The 27,935-nt window shown below is 37.1% G+C and overlaps 1 protein-coding gene across 1 annotated transcript; it reads right to left on the bottom strand.

Annotated features, from left to right (window-relative positions):
• Window positions 1-196: 196 nt before the first annotated feature.
• On the bottom strand, window positions 197-27,905 carry LOC145772561 (uncharacterized). The gene is made up of 16 exons (XM_082584423.1): window positions 27,802-27,905; window positions 27,215-27,382; window positions 25,813-25,980; window positions 23,752-23,919; window positions 22,340-22,507; window positions 20,909-21,076; window positions 15,414-15,581; window positions 14,197-14,364; window positions 13,757-13,842; window positions 13,395-13,502; window positions 10,146-10,433; window positions 9,169-9,450; window positions 8,286-8,576; window positions 4,687-4,974; window positions 2,360-2,638; window positions 197-1,220 (listed from the first exon to the last, which is right to left on the bottom strand). The coding sequence occupies exons 1-16, from the start codon at window positions 27,903-27,905 to the stop codon at window positions 904-906; spliced, it is 3,219 nt and encodes a 1,072-aa protein (XP_082440549.1). The 3' UTR covers window positions 197-903.
• Between the last annotated feature and the right edge of the window lie 30 nt (window positions 27,906-27,935).

Genomic DNA, 27,935 nt, shown 5'->3' with positions numbered 1-27,935 from the left:
TTTGACCGATAAAAAGTCTATTCTTGAATTTTTCATGCAAAGTATCTTATGAAAGGTTTTGACGTACTCTTTCTAATGATTAAAAGAAGGTAATGTGTATTTGAGATTATCACATCAAAATAAGCAAAACGTAACCGCTTCAGTTTTAGGGGGTATTCTTCAGTTTTCAATGCAGTTTTCACATTTGAATATGACGAATAGCTATTATCTTGAAACAGCAAATGTATTAAAATGATACCATACCGGTAATCCAATTTTTACTAATTACTTGGTTCTTCACTGTGATCAAAGGACTTAGTTTTAACTCATATCGTGCACTGGGACATGTCTCAAGCACATTACTTACTTACAAACCTGTGCACATAATTTTTGCATTAGATTCAAGAAGTTTAACACTAATTAACTGAAGCTTTTGCTGGTGGCAGCCCTTTCTAATTCTGAGGGTTTGTTTTGCAGATTGAATCAAGATTATAACGTTTAATATCTTTTTAAGTATTAGGCTACTGCTTTATTGTTTTAGCATATTTTTCAGAACCTTCTGATGATCCCCTTTCAGGGTGAAACAGACTTTAGATATTTTACAAAGTAGCAACTATATTTGATGTCACTCATTTAGTAAATTGACAGGATCAGCGTTTGCGTTGAAATCATGAAATTCACTCAACGCATTTTGATAAAAAAGTCGATACCTGGTAAGAAAATTTGCTTGCTTTTTGCAAGGGACCTCTGAACTTTTAGGCTACTTCATTGGAAAAAAAATAGGTTTTGGATGAAATGTAGCCTACGTATTATCATTGCCACTTTTGGTTTTAAAGATAAAACGACAAATCAGCTCCACCCGGAAAATATAGAGTTAAACCATAGTCATGTTACTTCTTACACCTCCGCCATCTCCTCTTCCTTTTACTTTTCCTTCGTGCAACAAAATCGAACTTTATAATCTTGACATGTGGCCGGGGGTTGTTGTTGGCTGTTGCGACAACTGAAGCCTTCTGAAAGACTTAAGTCAACTATTTGATGAGCAGTGGTATAATTTGCATTGTTAAGCAGGCGAGCATCAATCGCTACTGGAAACTGACACACTGAAGAATCTATAGCTCTTATTGAGGACAACAATTCACAATCACATCCGTCCGTTGAAGAAGAAGGATCATCAATGTCAAAGAACTCTGTCCATTTACCATTCAAACGTGAACACTTATCGTCATATTCTGCCTTCTCTGAAAAGAAAAGAATAGCGAGTGTTAGGAAGTTTTACTTCTCATCAACTAAGCTTCAAGTGTAGAAAGATGCATATTTTTCTAGTATTATAGTCTGTCGTATATAGTCTGCAAATTTACAAAGCCTCATTTGCTACGATGTACTTGGTTGTGTCCTTACAGTCACAAAATGGGCCATTCCTAGATATAAATGTTTGCTGGTACACAAGATACAAAAATTAAATAGTAAAGCTGTTGCGTATTCATTTGTTGTATCAATGATTGCAGATCATACTACGTCACGAAATAGTATGCTTGATTATTATAGTTTTTTTTTTTTTGCGCAAAATTACGTAAAAACTGAACGTTAGATTATGAAAGTAGATAATAAAAAACTCCAAATGGATATGGCAAAGGTGTATCTGTCGCAAACCACCAAAAAAAATTTTGTAAACAAAAAGTTGTCTGTCGTGCTTGTTTATGGCATGGAAGTTTATTTTATCGACCAACTTTCTGGAAGAAGTGTTTTAAGACATACAACCAATGAAAAAAAGGAAGTCTAATTGAAGTTAGTTAATCACACCAAATAGATTTGAAGCTTTTTGCTTAAACCAGAGACAAAGCTAATCTAAAAATACATCTCCAACTGAAGAAACTTAAAGGCAATGGCCCATATTTCCGCCTAAGAGTGTAACGTTTGCAATAAAAACAAAAACTTTGCAACATTATGACTTAATTGAAATGATACTAACTGATTCTATTCGCACTAGAATGAAAAATGTTAAAGTTATGAAACTGAATATGGGATTTTTTCTCTGGTAAATTATCGCAATAATTAGCTTCTTTGCGATAATTTACTAGTGAATACTAGTGAGTACTAGTGAGTGCTCAGCCTTGTGCTGATAGCCGGGAAGAACGCCCCTTTCTTCACAAAGCTATTCTATTGATACTCAAGAGACAAAGAAATTTTTATAGCCACTTAGCCTATTTTGTAGCCATTTACTTATTATAATTTTGTTGCTTTTTTACCTATCACAAATCGGCTGGGGTGTTATTTTACAATTAAAAGAAAAGCGTTTTGAGCCTAATTTATACCATCCCTCAACTTGTGGTAAAAAAATACAAAATTAAGCGAGGTTGTGTTAATACTTTGAATATACCTGGACAACAGTATCTGACTTTATAATCACAACAGTCTTGACCAGGTGGTTGATTGTTGTAACATCTGAAGCCTTTCTTTAGGCTGATGAGCACATTTTGATTTCGAACTGAATAAGATGTTCCTGCACTGGTTCGAACATCAATTGCTGTGGGATTTGGGCACAGTTTATCAGGGAACATGTTGTAATGGGTTGACAAATCTTCAAAGTCTCCACCCTCGTTTGGACTGTCAACGTTAAAGAAGTCCGTCCACCGGCCATCAATGCATTTTTCTGACGCTGTGTAAAATCATAAAATATTTGCTTTACCTGATATCAATTTCGCATGCTCAGTCTGTAAACTAGCAATGTAGCCTATTTTTGAAAAATAAAAATTAAACATTGTTTAAAAAGTTTAAAATAGTAATTCCCAAAACTTTTGTGGCCATGGAATTTATTTAAACAATTATCACAACTGAGAATCTTGAAACTATTAAACCTAAGTGCAAGTTTTGCGAACTTAATTTTACTTACAACTTAACGTTAAGAACTATCAAGATTTTTCACAATCTAACCCAACCAAGCGATTACATACGACCGCTGATTCAAAATACCGATGTTATATGTCCTGTACAATATTTTATACAGTGTTTCACATGCGTGAACCTATCAAAGTAAACTTTCATAATTTAAACTCGTGGATGCTCTAAGTCCTGTTATTAAAACGGACAAAATACCATTCAAGTGAAAATAAAAAACGGTCAAAATTGATGGCTCGGTACTTCTAGTAATATCGAATTAGGACTACCGTAGGCTACAGCATAAAACAACAAATTATTGCTTAATTTTTTTTTTTGAGGTTTGACCTCCCTCTGATGCTAAAGTAAAGCACCTTAAGCTACTATACCTCTACTTTTTGTAACATTTGCAACAAAAACGAGATCATGGAAGCAAATTGCCTAAGGGAGTACAAAATGAAATAGCGGTCACATATGACAGTTTGGTATCTGTTTATAAGTACTATTACAGAAAAAAATTATCCCATCAATGTAAACTTTAAAATGGTTAAAAGTCGTATAAGGTCAAAGTCCAGATTTTAAAACGGACCAAATACCACTCACTTTAAAATGAAAAGCGGTCAAATTGGACCCCCTGATATTTTTAGTGTTAAAATTGTTATGGACCTGTGTAGGATCTGTAAAGCTTAGGTTGGGAACCACCGGTATAACAAAAAAATTATCAATGACAGTTCTGCAATTTGCATATTCACTTTATTATTTCCTGCTATAATAACTTCAAACACCCGTCTTTAGGCACATAAGTTTGAATTCTAGTTTATCATTATTGATCTAGCTCTACTGGATAAAATTTTTCTGACTTCATTTGTCACCACATTAAAAGAAGTGTGATATAAAAACAAAGGTAAGCCTAATAGTGTACGTAGAGGAACCATTGAGTTATCGTTCCTTTGTCAGATTTTTTTGAGACGACTAAATTTTAAATAAACAATTTGGATGGTTTTGGGTTGCAGCATTCAACAAACACAAATCTCATCACAAACATATTGAAATCTAAAATCATAGCCCAATACCCTTAATTCATCCATGGTGTGCTTGCGGTACTATGTTGATTCGTACCAAGGCTGGCAAGGTTGTTATGATATAATGCCATTTGCCAATAAACTGGCCATAAATTGGCCGATAAGCTTAACCATTTTTCATTTAAAAACACATTCAGAAATGTGTTACATTTTTATAAAAGTAAGAGCCCAAAATGTGGATATTAAACTTATGTTCAACAAACGTTTCAAAAACTAGATTGTTTTCATCTTCAGTGCTCGAAAATCAACAACGGTAACGTAATGTAAAATTTGTATGGTAATCTTGTGGCCAATATTAGCAAACAGACATTTTTCTTAAAAAAGAAAAAGGAAATTGAAATGTTCACCTCTCTCCCTTTCAAGAAAAGTCCTATGTACGTTATAGTATACTGATAATGATACGATATGATACGATACGATATACTTGATATGTGATACATATGATACGATATGATACGTTATAGTATATATATACAGTACATGAGCTTTTCATTCTCGCTCAAGTAAATCATTATTGCCGGTTGCGTTAACAGGGGGGGTCCAGGGGCATTTTTGAACCTCTGCCTCGGATAATTTTAGCGGCTCAGTACCTTTTCAAAGGGTTCGCACACATAAAGGAAACACAGCGTATTTTTTAGATACAGTGCGTTTTTTTTACATATCTTGATTTGGGCTCAAGAACCTCATTGGTACCGGGCCTAAAATATTTTCTTAACGGACCTGGTTATTGCAACTAGCATATACTTACGTGGGGGGCAACAAAATCGGACTTCGTAATCTCCACATCGCGCGTTGTTGTCAGAGGTTTTACAAGAAAATCCATCTTCTATGCTCAAGTGAGCAATGCGTCCATCGACTGGATGGTGAATGTCAGTGCCTACGAGTCTAGCATCTATTGCAATTGGGTTAGTGCAGAATTGATCAGGAAATGTTTTTTTCAATGATGAAATCGTTTCAAAGTCCCCTTGGCCAGTTGGATCATCTGAATCAAAGTAGTCAGTCCATTTTCCGTTTGTGCATTCGGGCACAACATTATCTGTAATAAACACCACAGCTTTAATTCAAGATTGAAACCATCAGTGCAGACTTTAAGAATAAGAGTTTTAATATGACTTTGGTAGAGAAGTAATTTTGCCGTATTTCCAACATATGGTCAATAACAATTGGTTTAAATTTTATTATTAAAAAAATAAGTTTTTGTATTGTCCACTCTGTGACTAAATACTGAAGGCATCTATTCGACGACCTAGTGGTTATTGGTTCGATTATTATCAAGAAAACTTGGTTGTGTCTTGGCATGACGTTCAATATCAGGCCAAATCGGGAACAGATTCAATGACATCGAAATAGCTTTCACAGCTTAGTGCTTACATCTGTCGTTTGTTTTGCTTCTGTATTTGCATTGTCCTCTTTGTCAGTCAAGAAACATAGTTTAATAATTGTCAAAAATTGGTGTTCATGCATTTAACACTATTGAACAAGTTTAAATATTTTCGGCTTGCTTATCAGTAAGAAAATAATCTATTTCCACCATATCATCAACGATTGCACCATCTTCAGGCCACCTAACTGAGTGGAAGGTCTGCGTATCTTGGATGATGAAACAAAAGATTGATTGCTTTCCAGTATCTTTTTAGCTTAGTCTGGGAACATCGTGAAACTAATGTGGTAAAAGAATAGACATTCCACTCCAAAAGCTCATACGACGACGACGACGACCAATCAGCAGCCTCGCAAAAGCAGTCGTTGCATTTTAATTGTTCAAACCCAGATATGTTAAATTATTTCCGTTCCTTTGTTACTGCAGTAATTAACGCTACAACTTTTTGTATGAAAATCTGACAGCATTTTCCAGGAGTTGCGTTGATCAAGATAATAGGGTGGGTCAATTTCCATTATATTTTGTACAACACACAAGGGAATTAAATGAATCTTCCCAACCATAATCTAAATCTCGATTAGCCGACATGAAAAATTAATAGACTTAGGCAAAGTAAAATATGCATCTTACACTATATTGATCTACTTGTTAAGATTGAATTAAACTACTGTAAATGCTCAAAAATTTGACTTATAAAGACAAAATTGTATGATCTTACCAACAATTGATTGAACTTGAGAAAAATGTAAATACTATAATATTAACGACGACCTTTTAGAGTACATGTAAATTCAAACAGAAGAAGAAAATGATTGGTAGTGGCTGTTAAGCCAGGACCTTTGAAATTCTTCCTTTGAAACTTTTGAAATTTTTCTGTTGTATATCGCGATTTCGGGTATTGAACCCTCTTCAATACAACTTTATCAACAGCATAGTACAGTAAAATTTACAGCAGTTAACTTTAGAAAATGACTAAAAATGTTATGTATTGCCAAAAAACAAATTAGTTTGCGAAATTAGTCTATAAGCAAACTAATTTCGCAGACTATACGTTGTTAATCTTTGACTATACGTTCGTCATCGTCGTGTGAGCCTCTGGAGCCGAGGGTCTATCCTTTTACCACCCCAGATTCACGATGTTCCCGGACTACACTGGAAGGCTACTAGAGAGCAGCCAGTCTTTGGTTTCAACATCCGTGACACGCAGACCTTCCACTCCGTTAGGTGGCTTGAAGATGGAACAGTCATTGATGATATGGTCTGCGGTCTGTTCCTCGGCACCACATTCACAGGAGGAGGAAGAGGCCATTCCCCATTGGTGCATGGTTGAGCGAAAAATACCGACGCCCGTACGGAGACGGCTAAGGCGCACCCATGCCTGTCTTGGTAGTGTTAGGCCGATGGGGCCTGCGTCGGCGTCGGGGATGAACGAATAGAGTCTGGCGGCGCTTGACTTCCATTCAGAATGCCATTCATGGTCCGCCCAAGTAGCTGCAGAGATGTCTTGTACATCAGCTTCGTTGGTAAGAAGTTGAGCGGCTGGCACGAATGGGTGTCTTGATTTCAGTCGACGGGGGTGCTCGTTTGGGAGAGCAGAGATCTTGAGGTGGAGAAGGTGGTCAGGCTCCAGTGCCCGTCGACCGAGGGACAAAGTGGCTTCTTCGCGACGAAGCTCAGCGGGTTGGATGCCAGAGAGAATGGGGAGATTGTCCAATGGTGTGGGACGCAGGTATCCAGTCACTGTGGGCAGGGCGCTGTTTATGGCAGTGTCGATGTTGTGGCAGTGAGCACTGCGACACCAAACAGGTGCACAGTACTCTGCTGAAGAGTAGACAAGGGCTAAGGCTGCTACTGTATATGCAAAGTGTCAGCCCTCGCTTCCCAGCTAGAACCTGCCAGGCGCTTGAGTAGCGCAGCGCGGGATGTGAGTTTCTTGCGCAGTGACACCAAATGGTGGCGGTATGTGAGCGATCTGTCCAGTGTCACCCCAAAATATCTTGGTTCGGGGCAGAAGGACAGAGATTTTCCGTTGTTCTGGACGTGTAGCTCACGATCAGCTTCCCGATTGTGGAGGTGGAAAGCTGCTGCCACAGTTTTGGTTTCGCTGAGTTTCAGTCGCCAGTTTTGGAGATAGGCTGAGAGAGTTTTCATGTCCTGACTCAAGGTGTCTTCTAGATTTTCCCACGACTTTGTGGACTATACGTTGATACGGGTTTAAAGTAATCGCCCCTTTTTTAATAATTTGATTGAACCATTGAAAGTTTTTTTTATTACAATAAACAGCAAATCACTAATAAACAAAAAAAAATCACTATAATGAACACTCAACGCAAGAAAAATCTTTGACGCTTTTCCAAAACTCACCCATTTTTGGTACGGTCATATTATGTGAGTCATATAAGCTAAACCTGAGCAACATCACAAGATTTAACATTACTGTAGCGTAGCCTACTTACAGTGTTTTGGTCAAAGCGGTTATATTTAGAGCTTCGGTAGAGAGTTTGTCTTGTTGAACCATAGGCATACGAAGCCGAGTAACGTGATCAAGTTTAACATCTTCAAGTTTATTACATATAGAAACACAAAACTACGCAGCAAATTAAGTATCGAAAGTTTTCGACATCACAAGATGTCCTCTTCAGGAATAATATACAATTATACATACAACAACTACATTTGAATAAAAATACAATGGTTAACTAAATTTATAAACAGGAAAAGACAAAAACTGCACAGTACTTCTGACTAGCTCAAACTCAACGATATAGGCTCCACGAAAATCAAAGGTAACTGAATCATCATTTTTTAGCACCTTACCTTTCTACCATATCATGTGATCTGTTTAACACCTTTTGATGTTCAGCATTTATATTTATAAAGTATTTCCTAACGCTTTTGGTGCTTATGCCAATTTACTTGATTTCACTTAACATATAGCATAGTTAGTAAAAAGATATTATTCTCACTTTTCGGGCAGCAAAATCTGACAGTAAAGTCTCGACATTGCAGATAGGGTTGGTTATAACAGCTAAAACCATATGTTGGACTCGCTCTGATGTTCCAGTCAGGGACTTGAGGATTGTAAAGGACTCCATCGTCAGCGGTTCTTATCTCAATCGCAGCGGGTGTTGTGCATGATATAGATTCAGGATAGCGCTCATTTATGGCATCAATCGTCTCAATATCTCCAAGGCCTGAAGGGGTGTCGCAATTTAACCAAGCAGTCCAATCGTTCGGTCCGCATTGTTGCTTGATAACTGCAATGGGAAACAAAGGTATAAAGATAGTGAAAAAACTCTTTAACTCCGAGTAAACGTTGAATTTTCTGTTGATTTTACCTATCAACTATTTAGCATTTCAGCGCATGGTGTGAACAATGGTCAAGCAGCACATCTCCACTTCGCCAAGTATGCAGATCCCCGCCCGAGAACCAGCTGGGCCATGGCCTCTCTAGACTTGCCTCATCAAGGCGTAACCGTTTGCTCACTGGTGTTGGACGCTATGGTGCAGACATGTTGCGCTGGGCCTTGGCAGAGAGCACTGCTTGTGAGTGTGATGAAATGCGGACGGCAGCCCACATTATCAAAGATTGCCGGTTATACAGACCATATGGAAGGCCTAGTTTCTATCGATGACGACACCAGGCAGTGGCTAACCAACGGATGCCCTGACATATAGCGACAACACGAGAAAAGAGAAGAAGCATTTCATCTATTTGTTTAGGTCTAGTACATATAGACCCAAAATACCTTTCAATTCAATGAAGATAAAAACTGAAAAATCACCTTAGAATCTGTCGTTACAATAAATTACAAAAATAACTCTGGTAGTAAGACTATCTACACTCACCTTTGGGACAACACAGGCGAATTTCAAAGTCATCACACCTTCTGGCCAATGTATTATCACACCGAAACCCTCTTTCCAAATTAATATCAATGGCTGAGACAAAATCAGTATAATGCCAGTGCTCTTGATCAGCTACTCTTCTGGCGTCAATTGCAGTTGGCTTTTCACAAATTTTGTCTCCATACTTGAAACGCAACTTCGGCAGCAATTCACAATCGCACCGCCCAGTTGGATCGTCACTGTCGAGGAAAGACGTCCATTCCCCATTCACACATTCTGGAACTATGCAAAATATAATTGTAGTGCAACAGTTAATACACCACAAGAGTTATCTTCAACAACACAAAACTAAAAAATTAGTGGAATATTCAGATTCAACTATAGAGCCTATTTCCGCACGGTTAGTTCCGTGGATACGCGCCGCGCCCGGCTCAAGATCACGTGGCGCTAGTTAGACTCTTGCTTATGCGCTTGAACAACGCATTTCAGGACTGCTCTACATTCATCGGCACCTAGTGAATGGAATAATTCCCCGGCAACAACACTTCAACAATCGAAACTTCACTCTGTCGATCTCGGTAACCGAACCTGCATCAAAAGCCTCTACAAGTATGCGAAACTACCACGAATAACCGATCAAGGCTTTGTCAGTCCGACGATAAAGATTCAAAACCAAACCAAACTTGTCATGTGTCTAAAACCAAATGGTATCCGATACCGATAAAATTAATTTGTGTTAAAATTTGTATCACTCGGTCACTAATTATCCGTAATCATATAAAATTAATTTAATATAATGGGAAATTGGAAACTGAGAAAATATATTATCAAATGTTATTATGTTAAAGTAGTCTATACATTCTATAAAGTTGGAAAATAAGTAGGCTGCATGTTTCCATTTTTCACTTGATGTTCCCACTTTTAGTTGAGTTTAAACAAACGAGAAGAATTACTTTAATTTGTTGCTTACAACTTACTTTTTGGACAACAGAACCTGACTTCATAATCGCGACAATTTTGGTTAATATTTTGGCAAACGAGTCCGGTTTTCGTGACCACTACGTTCTGACTAGAAAGAGAATCATCATTTGTGTTTCCTTTTACTCTTCCCTCTGCAGCAGTTGGATTGGAACAGATCTCCTCGGGGTACTTTTTGTTGAGTATGTCAAGAGTTTCAAAGTCTCCTCTACCAGTAGGATCATCCCCATCAAAGTAGTCCGTCCAGTCTTCCGCTCTACATGTCGTAGTTTGCTGTGAATTTGTATCTGAAGCAGAAACAGTCGGTGGTTAAGAATAAGATACTGATCTTTACCTAGATTTGCAGCTACTTAAGATATTTACTTAGATAGCCTACTTATTTAGATAGCTTTAAATAAAGAAATCGATAAGATCATTTCCCATTGACGATATATAAAAAGGATTTAAAAGTTTTCGTTTTCTCGTATCCAATAGAACATCAACCCTGTTTCTTATGTTTTCCGTTGTCGCTCCAAATACACTGTTATTCATCAATTTGAAAAAGTTTTTCTCAAAGTCGTTCTTTGCTTTTGCTCTGAGGCATGTGTTGAGATCAATATATTGTTTCAGCCAAGGAGATTCTGTAAATTGCACCCCCAGATGGATCTTTAAAATTTTCAACCGAAGGCATTCGTATAATTTAAGTGTTTCATGATGGCCAACATATTTTCTTTTGTTGTTAAGATTGGGTATTTGTTTTTCTACCATGTTTACTTCAATTTTCTTTGGGACAAGGAGATATTTGTTGTGTAAGTCATCGAGATCAGTGTGGTATTTCAAGTCAACCTAGAGAATACAGGGTGTATTCTTCCAGTTCTCAGTAGAGTCCATCCCTTTAAAATCACAAGTCGTAAGGGGTTTACTCATCGCCCAACCACACAGATTGTTTGCGTCAAGATACATCAGATACTTGGTTGAAAGTGACTTGTCAAAAATATTTCATATAAGGGTTATTTGCTTTTTCATGTAGGGTAATAACTGTTGAAATCCCACCACGAATGCCAGACTCAACCATGAGTATCATATCAGGGTCGGTTAATAATTCAAGATTAACGTTGGTTTTCTTCAGTGCAGCATCCACACTAATCCTGGGGCTGTGTAGTACCAAGCGGGTCGAGTTGATAATGGTTTAAACAGGTTTCCAGGCAGTTTTTAAAGGCTTGGGCAAGAAGGAATACATCAGTTCGAGGGTAAAAGTTGTGATATCCCTTGAGTGTGTTTAATCCGAATTCTTTCCAAACCTTTTGTGCATGTAGATAGTTCTGGTCAGAGATGTGTTCATCAGTTAATTGTGAATAAAATGCATCTTTAGGATGTAAGCTAGAGATGCTTTGTTTAGTTTTTCTAAGAAATAAACGTAGTCATATACGTAAACACCTTTCTGAGCACCAAATCAAGTTTCTTTTCTTCAGAGAAATATTTTTTCAAGACGTAGAATTTTTCTGGGTTTAAATTTGAAGCGAGGTTTGCTAGACTGGCTGATATAAATTTGAAACTATCAATAAATCTCAGATCACGTTTTACATTTACGGTATTACCTTGTTTATTTATGAATTGGTAGATAACTATTGTTTTTGTGAAAGAGATGTATTTTTCTTCGCTGTTGAGAATACAATTAATATTCCCGCTGAGGTTTTTGATGAACAGATGAGAGTCGTATCCAGAAAGATTATGGGACTTTGAACTTAAGGTTGCATTCGTTGTAAGCAGCCCCTCGAAATTTTTCTGAAAGGTGACAATGATCTCTAACTTTGTCGTCGTTGGAATCGAAAGGGTTTCCACAGATATGACATTCTTTAGCTTTTTTTAAGTGCTGTTTGTCTTTGCTAGTGAAAGTCATTTTCTTTGGAAATTTAAACTGTTGGAAGATATCAGTCACATCTTTTTCTAGTCGGTTAACAAACATTTTGGCTACATTCTGGTCCGCTGATTTTTTTGTGAAATTGACTAGTTTAGACGCAAAAAGGGACTCATCAAAACATTTAATAAGATAGCAAAATCCAGATGGTGTTTGTTTTTGGAATTGATTTGTATCTAAAATGGATTTTGAGAAGGTTTCCTAAATTTTTGAAATTGATTTCAATAGGCTATCGCACCCATAATGCTTGCTGCAGATTGATGGTTAGATTATTTTTGTTGTACAGTAGGCCTACATAGGCTTACGACAAGCTGCTTTGTTGAAGATTTAAATTAAGTGGACGAAAAATCAAGAAGCCAATTTTTGTGTCGATTTTTAAGCATGTCATAAAGTGACATGTCAAAGACACAACTGCCTGCTCTTGAGCGGTGCTGAACCAGCGCCCTTTCGAGCGTCATACCAAGGCTCTCACCACTCAACAATGCAGCTGACGACTGGTCAAATAACATTGGATGAATATCTTGCCATACACAAATGAAGATTTAAAGAAAAAAAACTGTCTGGCAGCAGTCGCCTTCCCAATACGGTGGGCAAATGCATCCTCTGTCATCCATAACACCACCATTGTAGCAGAACCGGTTGCAAGGCTTTGACTACCACAAGACACTTGGGCAAGGGTCGCCACCACATGCATGCATCACTGATACCAACCTACTCCTGTTGCTTGCGCCAGTAGCGTCACAAGGGGGAGAACAGTTGCTCCATTCCATCCACTCAGTGACCTCGCAATCCGCTTAAGCGAAAAATAGAAGAGTTGCAACAGTGTGCTCCTATCTTGTAGCGTTACTCGCTTAGGATACTGGTTGTTGGGATAAAAGTTCACTTCCTTAATTGCCGGTTACGCTACGTCAATGCATGGTTAAACAGCCACAAAAAATGCAAGAGACCAAAAGAATAAAGTAGAACAAATTTATCTCGACATCACGAACAAACTAACTTGATAAGATGTAAGATGTGGTAAAAAAAATTTGTAACGGTGTGCTAATAAAAAATAATAATTTAATATCACATTGGATTGAAATTTATTAAAATGACAAGTACTGCTTTTTGTCTCGTTTTTTTTTTTTTTTGGATGTAAACATTTATTTCCTAGTTCATAGCAACTTTTGTTCTTCATCGTAGCGGTGATTGTGCATTGACACAGGCTACTGAATCAACTTGTTAGCAGAACATGTTCAGAAAAAAAAACCCACTGAGCTTGGCAAATCACAGCTAGTCAAAATATGAAAAGATCATTACATTATACAGTAGAATCTTGCTGCGACATTAAAATCCAAACTTGGACCTTTACCTTTGCAAGAAAACTCGTTGCAACTACGTTGCTTATCATTGCTTCCTTCGCAAGTGTGGCCGCCGCAAGTTGAATTCACAGCATAGGACCGTATTGCTGTCTCATTTCCTAAAGTTGTAGAAATATAATTTTGTAATTGATAATGTATATGATATGTAAAAAAAGAATATTTTACTTGAATAACCTAATTATAGCACGTCGAAATCGATCGTTTGATGACATAGCATTGAACTGACTGTGTGAAAATAAGTTTATTTGCAATACAAGACATTCATCCAAGTCTTGAAATCTTTCAGAAGATATTTCTTCCAAATAGACGAAGTTGCATGCTTTGTCATGTTTAGAAATGTTAACCTAGTTACCAGTTCCGCAAGGTTTTGAACAGTTGGACCATTCCTCCCAGTCGTTCCATATACAATCAACAGGACAACAAACGCTATTGCAAATCCTGAAGTAAGAATTTTAAAAGGAAAAATTGACCAGGCAAAAATAGAGTTTTTCACGCTATGATTTACAGATCAATACATTTACATCTACATGACAGCATGATTTATTTCTAATCCATAATTTGAATAAAGCATCAAGCGTTTCAAATGAGGCTTTGTCTTGAAAGTGCATTTTTCAAAAACATGCAAGGCAATAATTTGATTCAGATGAAATTGATTAAAAGCATTTTTATTAAACTGAACTCTTTCGGTTACTATTGTGACTTATGCAACATTGTAGCTACTTTAACCATGTAGAAATAGAATCGTTTAATATGTTTATAATAACCGCAGGTTGTGCATTCAATTTCCTGTACCTTTGTTCTTCAAAGCTCCCAACGCACTGTGCGCCATTACACGATGCTTGCCTCGCAATTGTTCGATTTCTTGTTTGATTTCCTGCACCACACGATTTAGAACATTCTCCATAATTTCCCCAATTGTTCCAAACGCAATCAACAGCGCAGCACTTGGTGTTGCATTTTCTGTGATGATTAAATTGTGGATAAACAACATTTACGTTACAGAAATGTTTCAAAAAACTTCATGCAAAAATCTCATTTTGACATAATCTCTCAAACGAAATCGACTGCATAGCCAAATGGTGAGAGCCCTGGTAATATTTCAAAGATCGTCTATTCGACACCGATCAATAGCATGTGGCTGTGTCTTTTTCAAAATATTCAATGGCATGCTTAAAGTGGACACGAAATTGTTTTCCTTCCCTTCATGTCCATTTATAAATCTTCAACTGGGCGTAGGCTTGCATACGTAAACGATAAAAAAAAAACAAAGATAGCTCTTTGTTTCAACGATTTGCGCAAACTTTCAATGATCCAAGAGCGAATCCAACAAGTAACTTTAGGGGTGGCGATATCAAGCTATTTTCGGGAAATTAGAATAAAAACCGACTTTCTGACGTTTTTTCACCTCAAACAATTCATTTCAATAAATTTGTTGGATAAAAATTTAATTTCTATACGCACAATGCACATGGCTATTATCTTGTAAAATATTTTGGCTCTGTGATTTTCATAGCTCCCATTAAAGTGGACACGAAATTGGTTTCCTTGCCTTCATGTCCATTTATAAATCTTCAACTGGGCGAAGACTTGGATACGAAAACGATAAAAAAACAAAAATAGCTTTTTGTTTTAACGATTTGCGCAAAATTTCAATGATCCAAGGGCGAATCCAACAAGTAACCTTAGTTGTGGCCATTTCAACAAAACACAATGATGTGTAGGTCTATACTAATCCTACATTACAAATTCACCATAAATAAAGTAACTTTTCTGTGTTTCAAGAGAGGTGTTCGCCCCAATCCACCTCCCCCAGGAATCAAACAATGCGATGATCAGCCACAAGCATTGACACAAATGAGTTCCTAATACGCCGACACATTTTTTTCTAAAAACTCTACTTTATTCTTAAAAACAAATTTGTAAAAGTTTGTGAAACAATAAAAATCTTTTCAACATCTAAAATAAAACAGTCAAACAATAATTAAAATTAATTGATCAACTTTCAGTACCTTTGTTCTTCAAAGCTCCCAACGCACTGTGCGCCATTGCACGATGCTTGCCTCGCAATTGTTCTAGTTCTTTTTTGCTTTCCACCACCGCAAGTTTTCGAACAATCTCCATACTTTCCCCAATCGTTCCAAACGCAATCAACAGCGCAGCACTTGGTGTTGCATTCTCTGTGATGATTAAATTGTGGATAAACAACACTTATGTTACAGAAATGTTTCAAAAAACTTCATGCAAAAAAATCTCATTTTGACATAACCTCTCAAACGAAATCGACTGCATAGTAGGGTGGCTCATTTTCCTTGATGTTCTTTAAAATTTTTGTCAGTTTTGAATAATTTTCCATTTTGCTCACTGATATTTGTAAACCAAAAATTTATGTTGGGTTTTGACCTTTGACCCTGGTTCACCCAAGGAGAAATTCTGAATTTTTCTGAAAAATTAATAAATTTCGAAGTGGTTTAGCAGTATCTGAAGAGGGGATTTCTCAAAATTTGACCACCTGATTTTGACATCACTTCCTCTGTTAACTTCCACATGGAACATCTTCACCCTACTCCAAGCCTGAGAGACACTAATAGTGCATGCTTTTAGTGTCATTTTAGTTGATTTTACATCCTTTTTGCAGTCAGTGAATTTATAACATAGACCAACAAAAAAAGTTTGGCACAGAAGATGAGAGTCATTATAGAGTATTTCAGGGCCCCTGATTCCGAAAATGCACTTAGTTTTTTCGAATTGGCTCTAGTTTTTGAGATATTCGACAATGAAAATATTTTTGAAATCGTTTCTCAAAATCTTCAATTAGCAAATCACTTATTTTCAGCCCTGTTTACCATTATGATGTCATAATTGCACTTGTCTAGTTCAATTAGTTTATATTGCACAAAAGTCAAGACGGACTATATAGAGGCCATGACAACGTACAATGGGATTGTTAAAACTGGGGGCAGATAGTGACGTCATAGTGCCATTGTCTTCAATTGAACCGACATTGAACCGTACGTTAGGCTAATATTTATAACACTGAAACGAAAGCTGTGGCACTGTCAGGCAGCTTTAAAAAACTAATATGTTGTTACAGAACGGTAGCCTACTGAAAGTTGAAATAAATCACCAAGTACGCTACTCGTAAACAATTTATATATTTTTTAATCTCGTATCAAACGGGCCCACCACAAACTTGTAAAAGGAAAAATACAATTAAATCGTTCATTTGATATTGTACCACACCAACCTTGAAAATTGCGATGGATCAGCCATGGAAAAAAATCAGCAAAGAACGAAGGTCAGCAAAAAAAAAAACAAAAAAAAAAACAGCCATGATAACACTGAGATATTTAAAAAAGTGGTAACTTCACTAGCAAAAAGTATCTAAAAAAAACAATGCACCAGCTACTCGTAGCCAAGACTCGCTTAGTTAAAAGATTAATACTTTGTTGATGAGATAATTCCATTTAATGCAAGAATCTCACAGCTTCTTGAATTTGTGACCATCTGGAACATTTACTTGCTGATAGAGACGTTATAGAGCATTTTACTCCAGAATGAAATGCTCCAAAGCTCAGATTGTCATCAATTCTTAACACAAACTTGGGTATGTCGGAATCTTGCATAAATTCCTTGCATTGAAAAACAAGCGTCTGATGAGCCCGAAATACAACATCATCACCTGCTAAAAAAGGAAATTGGACACTAAAAGCATTAGCCAGGACATTTTCAAAGCTCACAATAATGTCACTTTTGTGGTAGGATAGTTTTCTGGCCAATGGCGTTCACAAACGAAGTTGTCCTTTGAATCGGAAATATTATCCCTTGGGATAGTGGCAAGCCATCTATCACGTTCCGGTTCGCATTTAGGCAGTTTAAACACTGCAACTTTATTTTCTTCACTATAATTTCCATTGCAATTAAAGACACAGCACTTCTTAACCACATTTACAAGAGTACTAATATATCACAAACAATGCTTCACAACGTAAAACAAATCAAATATAAGATTGAATCAAATATAGACGTATTAGGACGTTAAATAGCCTATCCATCAATGCTGTTCAAAACAAACATATTTCGAAATATGGGTACTTAGGGTTGGGGGTTGAATCTAAATGTAAATCTATTTAGCACTGGGGGTTGGAAAACTTCTTGACTGATGATTTCAATCTGTTTATTGCAAAAAGCTTCGAAATATGGATTCAGGGGAAGCCAAGAAAATATAATTTTCTTCAAATCAAAATGAAATGATAAAAAAAAAACACTCCGGAAAAGGCAAAAGTAAATTATTCGTTTTCTACCTCACAGAAACTGAAAGACCTATTTGAGATTCTCAAACTAGTAGCCTAGTCTAGTAGTTTTGTATGGCAGTTTCATACACTCAGCTGGTGATCTCAAGAACTGCTGACTTGTAGCCTAGGAGACTCTCTCATTCATATAGACCTCAGACGTGTTGGGTCAAATTTAGTCCTGCAGCTTAGGCCTACGTTCTGAGATTCTCCAGTCTTTCACAATCGTTTCAAACGCATAACCAAATGAAATTGCTTGGATTTTGAAACGATTAAAAAAACATATTTTGAAATACCAAAACAAATCAAAGTAGGCTATTTCTATTTCAAATATCGATCTATCTCATCCTTATGCTGATGTAGGACACCGATAAATCACATTCCTACCAAGTTTAGAGTTGTAACTTAAGTAGGCTACTGTACCGGTACTCATTAAGGTAAAATAATTCCTGACTACCCTGAACTAAACGCACTGCAAAATGGAAGCATCTGTAGAGAAATTCAATTGAAGACAATGGCACTATGACGTCACTATCTGCCCCCAGTTTTAACAATCCCATTGTACGTTGTCATGGCCTCTATATAGTCCGTCTTGACAAAAGTTCAAATCGCAAGCAAAGGTTGAAATGAACTGTGTTTAAAATAAGGGAGACATAAACATTCAATGAAAACAGTTGTGAATCAGTAGGCCTACCTCACAAGAAAAATATCCCGAAAGTCATGTGTTTATGAATGCAGCTTTATATTGAATAGGTAGGCCTACTGAAATGGATACTGTACAAATGAAATTTTATTCTAAGCCTTTGCTAAGGCCAAGTCTTTGCTGCAAGAAGTTTTTTTTTCTGGTCTATAGGCTAAATAAATGGCATATAGGCTAATAAAATATGCCTTTGACAAGTAGGATGCTGTACAAACAACCCAGATATATTTTGCTGCATGAGGCAACGCAGAGGAGCAACGCATTCTGCGATAGATACAGCGCTATATAAAAACAAGCATTATTATTATTATAACTTGGGCATGAAGCTGGGTGATCAAGATAAGTCCTGGGTTCCTCCTATAAAGTATGCAAACATTGCACGCAAACCCGTTTCTAGGCTCAAGGCTAAGAAGTTCAGAGTGTCATGGCATAAAGAAAGCAGTGGCATCACCATGAAAATTGATACTTCTGCACGGTGAGGATGTTCGAAGGAAGTTGGAACATTATGTTTACATGGAATGTGCAAGGCAGTCATTGCATGGACGTTGCTACTTCTGTTTTTTGTTTGCCCTCTCTAGTTTCAAGTGGTGATTTGCTTGAAACAATAGGAAAACGGGCATGACTGAGAGTAACCTCAATACCTTCAGTAGTGTTTTGGAGCAAGGTCAAGTTTTTTTTCTCAAAACCAAATTTCTACCACCTACTGTAGTAGTTAAAGATTTAGCTATCAAAAGTGGTAGCTGGAATCTTGGCTCCTCATCTCGATTAACATGGCATTCTTGACTCCAAGGCCAAGATTACGTTCTTCCGCAGCAAGGATAAAATTCTAAGCAGCTACTTTACTGAATAACATAACTTTGTATTCTGTAATTATATAAATGGCCTTCGTACCTTGATGGGGTGTTGCTCAGTAGGCCAATCATAATAAAGAGTTGCGTTTGTTCATCGACAGCTTTGTTTTGCTTATTTGTCTAGTCTGTTAAGCAAAACAATGTATGCATTTTGTTTGTACTTAATAGCTTACTTAGTAAGTCTGATACTGTTGAAGTCAACAAATATATTAATGCAAAACGCAAGTTATATATTCTACATCTTGTATCCTCAGGCTTACTTCACATCATATTTTGATTGTTACTAGACCAGTAAACGTTAAATAGCTGTTTGTTTGGGTTGTAATCAACGTGATTGGTTCCAAATGGCGTTTATACAACTCAGAAATGTGCCTGGGATTACTTCCAGTTTTGTCTATGTAGTAAACGACACGACGTTAAATCTATAGGGTCTCAAAAATTACGAAAAAAATATTTTTGCTCTTACTCAAAAACTAGAGCCAGTTCGAGAAAACTTAGTGCATTTTCAGAATAAGTGGCCTCGAAATGCCTTAAAATGACTGCCTTTGTATAAAAAAAAGTTTTGTTGGCCTGTGAAAATCGATAAACATCGTCAAATGATTCAAGAAACTGAAAGCAGTAGATATTTACTACGGTGAAGGGTGCACAAAGAAAATCATGTCTGAAATGTGGTAGAATTCGACATTTTGAGAGTAATACACGTGTCAGTGTTCATGGAGTTGCTAATTAAACCACTTTGCTCGCTACAAGTTTGTGTTACTGCCTCTTATTGACACAAAACTCTAAAGTTTTTGCTCGAAGTCAGTCTTTATACAATCGACGACTGGCTATCTCCCACACAGCATGTTTTCAATGCCTCTTATTGTGTCCGTTAAGATGCTAGAGTGCATTAGAAGATAGCGTGTGAGCAGTTTCAGGGATAAGCGAAAATTCGATATTTGGAAAAAATTTAAACCAGAAGAACTAGGGTCAAACGTTAATATTTTTTTGTGAAATTTGGTGTAGGAGATACATTTACCAAAAGGAACAATATTCCAAACTGACAAAAAGTTTAAAAGAAAAAAAAATTTTTTTGAGATTTTGCGCCAGCCTACTGCATAGCCAAATGGTGAGAGCCCTGGTAATATTTCAAAGATCGGCTATTTGACACCGATCCATAGCATGTGGCTGTGTCTTTTCCAAATATTCAATGACATGCTTGAAGTGAACACGAAATTATTTTCCTTGCCTTCATGTCCATTTATAAATCTTCAACTGGGCATAGGCTTGGATACGAAAACGATAAAAAACAAAGATAGCTCTTTGTTTCAACGATTTGCGCAAACTTTCAATGATCCAACAAGTAACCTTAATTGTGGCCATTTCAACAAAACACAATGATGTGTCGGTCTATATTAATCCTTCATTACAAATTCACCATGAATAAAGTAACTTTTTTGCGTTTCAAGAGGGGGTGATTGCCCCAATCCACCTCCCCCAGGAATCCACCACTGCGATGATCAGCCACAAGCATTGACACAAATGAGTTCGTAATACGCTAATACATTTTTTCTAAAAACCTTATTTTATTTTTAGAAACGAATTGTGAAACCATGGAAATCTTTTCAACATTTAAAGTGAAACAGTCAAACAATAATTAAAATTAATTGATCAACTTTCAGTACCTTTGTTCTTCAAAGCTCCCAACGCACTGTGCGCCATTGCACGATGCTTGCCTCGCAATTGTTCTAGTTCTTTTTTGCTTTCCACCACCGCAAGTTTTCGAACAATCCCCATACTTTCCCCAATCGTTCCAAACGCAATCAACAGCGCAGCACTTCGTGTTGCATTTTCTGTGATGATTAAATTGTAGATAAACAACAGTTACGGTTGATAAAATTTTTCAAAAGACTTCATGCAAAAAATCTCATTTTGACATAACCTCTCAAACGATATCGACTGCATAGCCAAATGGTGAGAGCCCTGGTAATATTTGAAAGATCGTCTATTCTATTCGACACCGATCAATAGTATGTGGCTGTGTATTTTTCAAAATATTCAATGGCATGCTTAACCCTATCTGTAGCAACACGGGCTTTATGAGCACGCCCAACTCTAGTAGTGAAATATTTTACAGAAGGAAATATACTAGAAATGTGAAATTTCTTGACTTTTAGTTCTTATTCTTTGGGATTTTTCTAAACCTAAATTGGTCATTTTTCTACCTTCCTGCCCTTCACAATAAGCATTTCGTCTTAAGTGGTTAGACATTTTCGTATAATGTTAGCTATATATATGTTAATGTTAGTGCAATATAAATGTTAGTGCATTTACTTTGAAATGTATAAACGCCTAAAAATAGCTTATATTTATGAGAAAAAGTAATATTTTGTTTAGTTTAACATTACTTTATATTATAATTCAAAAATTTCAATTGTGAAGCTATTTTTGGAAAATTAGAATAAAAACAGACTTTTTGACGTTTTTTACCTCAAAAATTTATTTCAATAAATTTGTTGGATAAAAATTTAATTTCTATACTCACAATATACATGGCTATTTATCTTGTAAAACATTTTGGCTCTGTGATTTTCATAGCTCCTGTTATTAGCGATTAATTAGCACGAGGCTAAAATAAACGGGGACCTGCTTTCGGCGTACACGAAATTGGTTTCCTTGCCTTCATGTCCATTTATGAATCTTCAACTAGGGGTAGGCTTGGATACGAAAACGATAAAAAAAATATAGTTTTTTGTTTCAACGATTTGCGCAAACTTTCAATGATCCAAGGGCGAATCCAACAAGTAACCTTAGGGGTGGCCATTTCAACAATACACAATGATGTGTAGGTCTATATTAATCCTACATTACAAATTCACCATGAATAAAGTAACTATTCTGCGTTTGAAGAGGGGATGATCGCCCCAATCCATCTCTTCCAGGAATGAACCACAACCACAAGCATTGACACAAATGAGTTGGTAATACGCCAATACATTTTTTCTAAAAACACTATTTTATTCTTAGAAACGAATTGTGAAACAATGGAAATCTTTTCAACATTTAAAATAAAACAAACAAACAATAATTAATATTTATTGATTAACTTTCTTTACCTTTGTTCTTCTAAGCTCCCAACGCACTGTGCGCCATTGCACGATGCTTGCCTCGCAATTGTTCTAGTTCTTTTTTGATTTCCACCACCGCAAGTTTTCGAACAATCCCCATACTTTCCCCAATCGTTCCAAATGCAATCAACAGCGCAGCACTTGGTGTTGCATTTTCTGTGATGATTAAATTGTGGATAAACAACATTTACGTTAGAGAAATGTTTCAAAAAACTTCATGCAAAAAATCCCATTTTGTCATAACCTCTCAAAAGAAATCGACTGCGTAGCTAAATGGTGAGAGCCCTGGTAATATTTGAAAGATCGTCTATTCTATTCGACACCGATCAATAGCATGTGTCTGTGTCTTTTTCAAAATATTCAATGGCAGGCTTAACCCTATCTGTACTGACACGGGGCTTTATTAGCACTCCCCACCCTAGTAGTGAAGTATTTCTCAGAAGGAAATATACTAGAAATGTGAAATTTCTTGATATTTAGTTTTTATTCTTTGCGAAATTTCTATACCTACACTGGTCATTTTTCTACCTTCCTGCCCTTCATAATAAGCATTTCGTCTTAAGTGGTTGGACATTTTCGTGCAATGTTAATTGCTGTTATGTTAATGTTAGTGCAATATAAATGTTAGTTCAGTTACTTTGAAATGTATAAACGCCTAAAAATGGCTTATATTTATGAGAAAAAATAATTTTTTGTTTCGATTAACATTACTTTATGTTATTCACAAATTTCAATTTTGAAGCTATTTTCAGGAAATTAGAATAAAAACCGACTTTCTGACGCTTTTTCACCTCAAACAATTCATTTCAATAAATTTGTTGGATAAAAATTTAATTTCTATACGCACAATACACATGGTTATTATTTTGTAAAATATTTTGGCTCTGTGATTTTCGTAGCTCCAATTAAAGTGCACACGAAATTGGTTTTCTTGCCTTCATGTTCCTTTATAAATCTTCAAATGGAGGTAGGCTTGGATATGAAACCAATAAAAAAGCAAAAATAGCTTTTTGTTTCATAGATTTGCGCAAAATTTCAATGATCCAAGGGCGAATCCAACAAGTAACTTTAGGGGTGGCCATTTCAACAAAACACAATGATGTGTAGGTCTATATTAGTCCTACATTACAAATTCACCATGAATAAAGTAACTTTTCTGCGTTTCAAGAGGGGTGATCGCCCCAATCCACATCTCCCAGGAATCCACCACTGCGATGATCAGCCACGACCATTGACACAAATGAGTTCGTCATACGCCAGTACATTGTTTTCTAAAAACTCTATTTTATTCTTAAAAACGAATTTGTAAAAGTTTGTGAAACAATGGAAATCTTTTCAACATTTAAAATAAAACAGTCAAGCACTAATTAAAATTAATTGATTAAATCAACTTTCATTACCTTTGTTCTTCAAAGCTCCCAACGCACTGTGCGCCATTGCACGATGCTTGCCTCGCAATTGTTCTAGTTCTTTTTTGATTTCCACCACCGCAAGTTTTCGAACAATCCCCATACTTTCCCCAATCGTTCCAAACGCAATCAACAGCGCAGCACTTGGTGTTACATTTTCTGTGATGATTAAATTGTGGATAAACAACATTTCCGTTACAGAAATGTTTCAAAAGACTTCATGCAAAAAATCCCATTTTGACATAACCTCTCAAACGAAATCGAGTGCATAGCCAAATGGTGAGAGCCCTAGTAATATTTGAAAGATGGTCTATTCAACACCGATCAATAGCATGTGGCTGTGTCTTTTTCAAAGTATTCAATGGCATGCTTAAAGTGAACACGAAATTGGTTTCCTTGCCTTCATGTCCATTTATAAATCTCCAACTGGGCATAGGCTTGGATACGAAAACTATAAAAAAAACAAAGATAGCTCTTTGTTTCAACGATTTGAGCAAACTTTCAATGATCCAAGGGCGAATCCAACAAGTAACCTTAGGGGTGGTCATTTCAACAAAACACAATGATGTGTCGGTCTATATTAATCCCACATTACAAGTTCATCATGAATAAAGTAACTTTTCTGCGTTTCAAAAGGGGATGATCGCCCAATCCACCTCCCCCAGGAATCCACCACTGTGATGATCAGCCACGAGCATTGACACAAATGAGTTCGTAATACGCCAATACATTTTTTCTAAAACCACTATTTAATTCTTAAAAATGAATTTGTGAAAGTTTGTGAAACAATGGAAATCTTTTCAACATTTTAAAATAAAACAGTCAAGCACTAATTAAAATTAATTGATTAAATCAACTTTTATTACCTTTGTGAAGAAGGGGTGTTCTTCCCGGCCATCAGCACAAGGCTGATCACTCGCTAGTACAGCGAGCAGCAAGCGAGTAGCAAGCGTACAGCGAGCAGAACACCCCTTCTTCACATGTCTTACCCCTGACACCTGCTGGTTTTGTTGGCTCTTTTCTTTCCACTAAGATAAGAGTTAAACTGACTGGTAAAGCGGCGGTCGATTACCCAAGTACGCTGCTTTCGCCTTGTAACGCTGTTCTTGCCCGCTCGGATCAACATCGCTCCACTTTCAATGCATTGATCAACACGATCCCCTGATCAACTCGATGCAGCCTCAAAACTTCTACCCCAATTTTCTATTTTTACCGATAATGTAGCCTATCAGTGCCTCTGGTTTCGATCGCTAGCCTCCCCGACCCAGCTGGGCGAACCTGCCTCAACGTCTGGCCAGTGCACATCCGTGCTCGCCGAATGAAAGCTTACTCTTCTCCAGTGAGTATTAATTACATAACTTTTTTTTTATTACAGTATATTGATTCATCGAGCCTCTGCTCCACATTTTTATTGAATATTCGTCTGCCACGAGAGCCAAATTATCCTTAAATGGTTCGACTCTCTTCCTCGTGGGAGACCCCAATTTTATCCGCTCTGCCTACTGGCAGACCGGGTATAAGAGTCAAAGTACCTGCGCGAGGACGCGTAAAGGAGACGTGGGCGCTGCCCAGCGGTCAATTACTGCCGGTTTCAGCCTCCACACGCGACGGGTCGCCCGGTCCGTCGCAGGGCTTCATTCTGGGCTATGCAGAAAGAGCCTGTCTCCCTGGCCCGCTCCGCCATTCTAAATTTGCGGACGGGCCATATAGTGTTTCGATCCACACTCTCCCTCCACAGGTACCTCGACTCCCCAGCCTGGCCCTCGCGACCTAAGCTGGTGGACTTAACTCTCCGGGTGCATCGTCACCCCATAAATCACGCCGCTCCCCGCCGCCGCGGGGTGTGGCAGGCCGGTTTCTTAAAGTCCTCGACCTGGCTATGTTTGTTTGTACTCTCTCACCGCGTCAATCTTTTGTACCGTGAGCCACTGATGCGAATAAAACAGTTCAACACTACGGTGCGATACTAATGAGCCCAGCCTCATGGGCGAAACACGTGTCTATCGCTGTCTATTCGATGCTACAATCGGCTGCCCAGAAACTTTTCATTACCTTTGTTCTTCAAAGCTCCCAACGCACTGTGCGCCATTGCACGATGATTGCCTCGCAATTGTTCTAGTTCTTTTTTGCTTTCCACCACCGCAAGTTTTCGAACAATCCCCATACTTTCCCCAATCGTTCCAAACGCAATCAACAGCGCAGCACTTGGTATTGCATTTTCTGTGGTGATTATATTGTGGATAAACAACATTTACGTTACAGAAATGTTTCAAACAACTTCATGCAAAAATCTCATTTTGACATAACCTCTCAAACGAAATCGACTGCATAGCCAAATGGTGAGAGCCCAGGTAATATTTGAAAGATCGTCTATTCGACACCGATCAATAGTATGTGGCTGTGTATTTTTCAAAATATTCAATGGCATGCTTAACCTTATCTGTAGCAACACGGGGCTTTATTAGCACGCCCCACTCTAGTAGTGAATATGCTAGAAATGTGAAATTTCTTGACTTTCAGTTTTTCTTCTTGGCGAATTTTCTAAATCTACACAGGTCATTTTTCTACCTTCCTGCCCTTCGCAATAAGCATTTCGTCTCAAGTGGTTAGACATTTTCGTGCAATGTTAGTTATATATAATGTTAATGCAATAGAAATGTTAATTAGTGCAATTACCTTGAAATGTAAAAACGCCTAAAAATGGCTTATATTTATGAGAAAAAGTAATTTTTTGTTTAGTTTAACATTACTTTATGTTACAATTCAAAAATTTCAATTTTGAAGCTATTTTCGGGAAATTAGAATACAAACCGACTTTCTGACGCTTTTTCACCTCAAACAATTTATTTCAATAAATTTGTTGAATAAAATTTTAATTTCTATACGCACAATACACATGGCTATTATCTTGTAAAATATTTTGGCTCTGTGATTTTCATAGCTCCCGTTATTACCGATTAATTAGCACAAGGCTAACATAACCTGTGACGTGCTTTACGCGTACAAAAACAGCTTAAATTAAGATAGGGTTAAAGTGGACACAAAATTGTTTTCCTTGCCTTCATGTCCATTTATAAATCTTCAACTGGGCATAGGCTTGGATACGAAAACGATAAAAACAATTCACCTTTGGGGTGGCGATTTCAACAAACCACAATGATGTGTAGATCTATATTAATCCTACATTACAAATTCACCATGAATAAAGTAACTTTTCTGCGTTTCAAGAGGGGTGATCGCCCCAATCCACATCTCCCAGGAATCCACCACTGCGATGATCAGCCACAAGCATTGACACAAATGAGTTCGTCATACGCTAATACATTTTTTCTAAAAACACTATTTGATTCTTAAAAATGAATTTGTAAAAGTTTGTGAAACAAAAGAAATCTTTTCAACATTTAAAATAAAACTGTCAAACAATCATTGAAATTAATTGAGCAACTTTCAGTACCTTTGTTCTTCAAAGCTCCCAACGCACTGTGCGCCATTGCACGATGCTTGCCTCGCAATTGTTCTAGTTCTTTTTTGCTTTCCACCACCGCAAGTTTTCGAACAATCCCCATACTTTCCCCAATCGTTCCAAACGCAATCAATAGCGCAGCACTTGGTGTTGCATTTTCTGTGATGATTAAATTGTGGATAAACAACATTTACGTTACAGAAATGTTTCAAAAGATTTCATGCAAAAAATCTCATTTTGGTACAACCTCTCAAACGATATCGACTGCATAGCCAAATGGTGAGAGCCCTGGTAATATTTGAAAGATCGTCTATTCGACACCGATCAATAACATGTGGCTGTGTGTTTTTCAAAATATTCAATGGCATGCTTAATTGCCCCTTGCCTTCGTGTCCCTTTAAAAATGTTCAACTGGGCGTAGGCTTGGATATAAAAACGATAAAAAACAAAGATTACTCTTTGTTTCAATAATTTGAGCAAACTTTAGATGATCCAAGGGCGAATCCAACAAGTCACCTTAGGGGTGGCCATTTCAACAAAACACAATGATTTGTAGATCTATAATAATCCTACATTACACATTCAACATGAATAAAGTAACTTTTCTGCGTTTCAAGAGGGGGTGATCGCCCCAATCCACCTCCCCCAGGAATCCACCACTGCGATGATCAGCCACAACCATTGACACAAATGAGTTCGTAATACGCCAATA

This window comes from Aplidium turbinatum, chromosome 6, assembly GCF_918807975.1.
Source record: "Aplidium turbinatum chromosome 6, kaAplTurb1.1, whole genome shotgun sequence".
Taxonomy (NCBI): Eukaryota; Metazoa; Chordata; class Ascidiacea; order Aplousobranchia; family Polyclinidae; genus Aplidium; species Aplidium turbinatum.
Note: the sequence above shows the minus strand (reverse complement) of the source record. Positions and strands in the feature narration are given on the sequence as shown.

Bases quoted from the DNA above. Each gene is read 5' to 3' on its own strand.
- LOC145772561 (XM_082584423.1), bottom strand. From the start codon at position 27,905: ATGGTTGTGGCTGATCATCGCAGTGGTGGATTCCTGGGGGAGGTGGAT. The intron at 22,508-23,751 runs GTAATGAAAGTT...TAATCATCACAG, and splicing joins GGGAGCTTTGAAGAACAAAG to AAAATGCAACACCAAGTGCT. The intron at 15,582-20,908 runs GTACTGAAAGTT...TAATCATCACAG, and splicing joins GGGAGCTTTGAAGAACAAAG to AGAATGCAACACCAAGTGCT.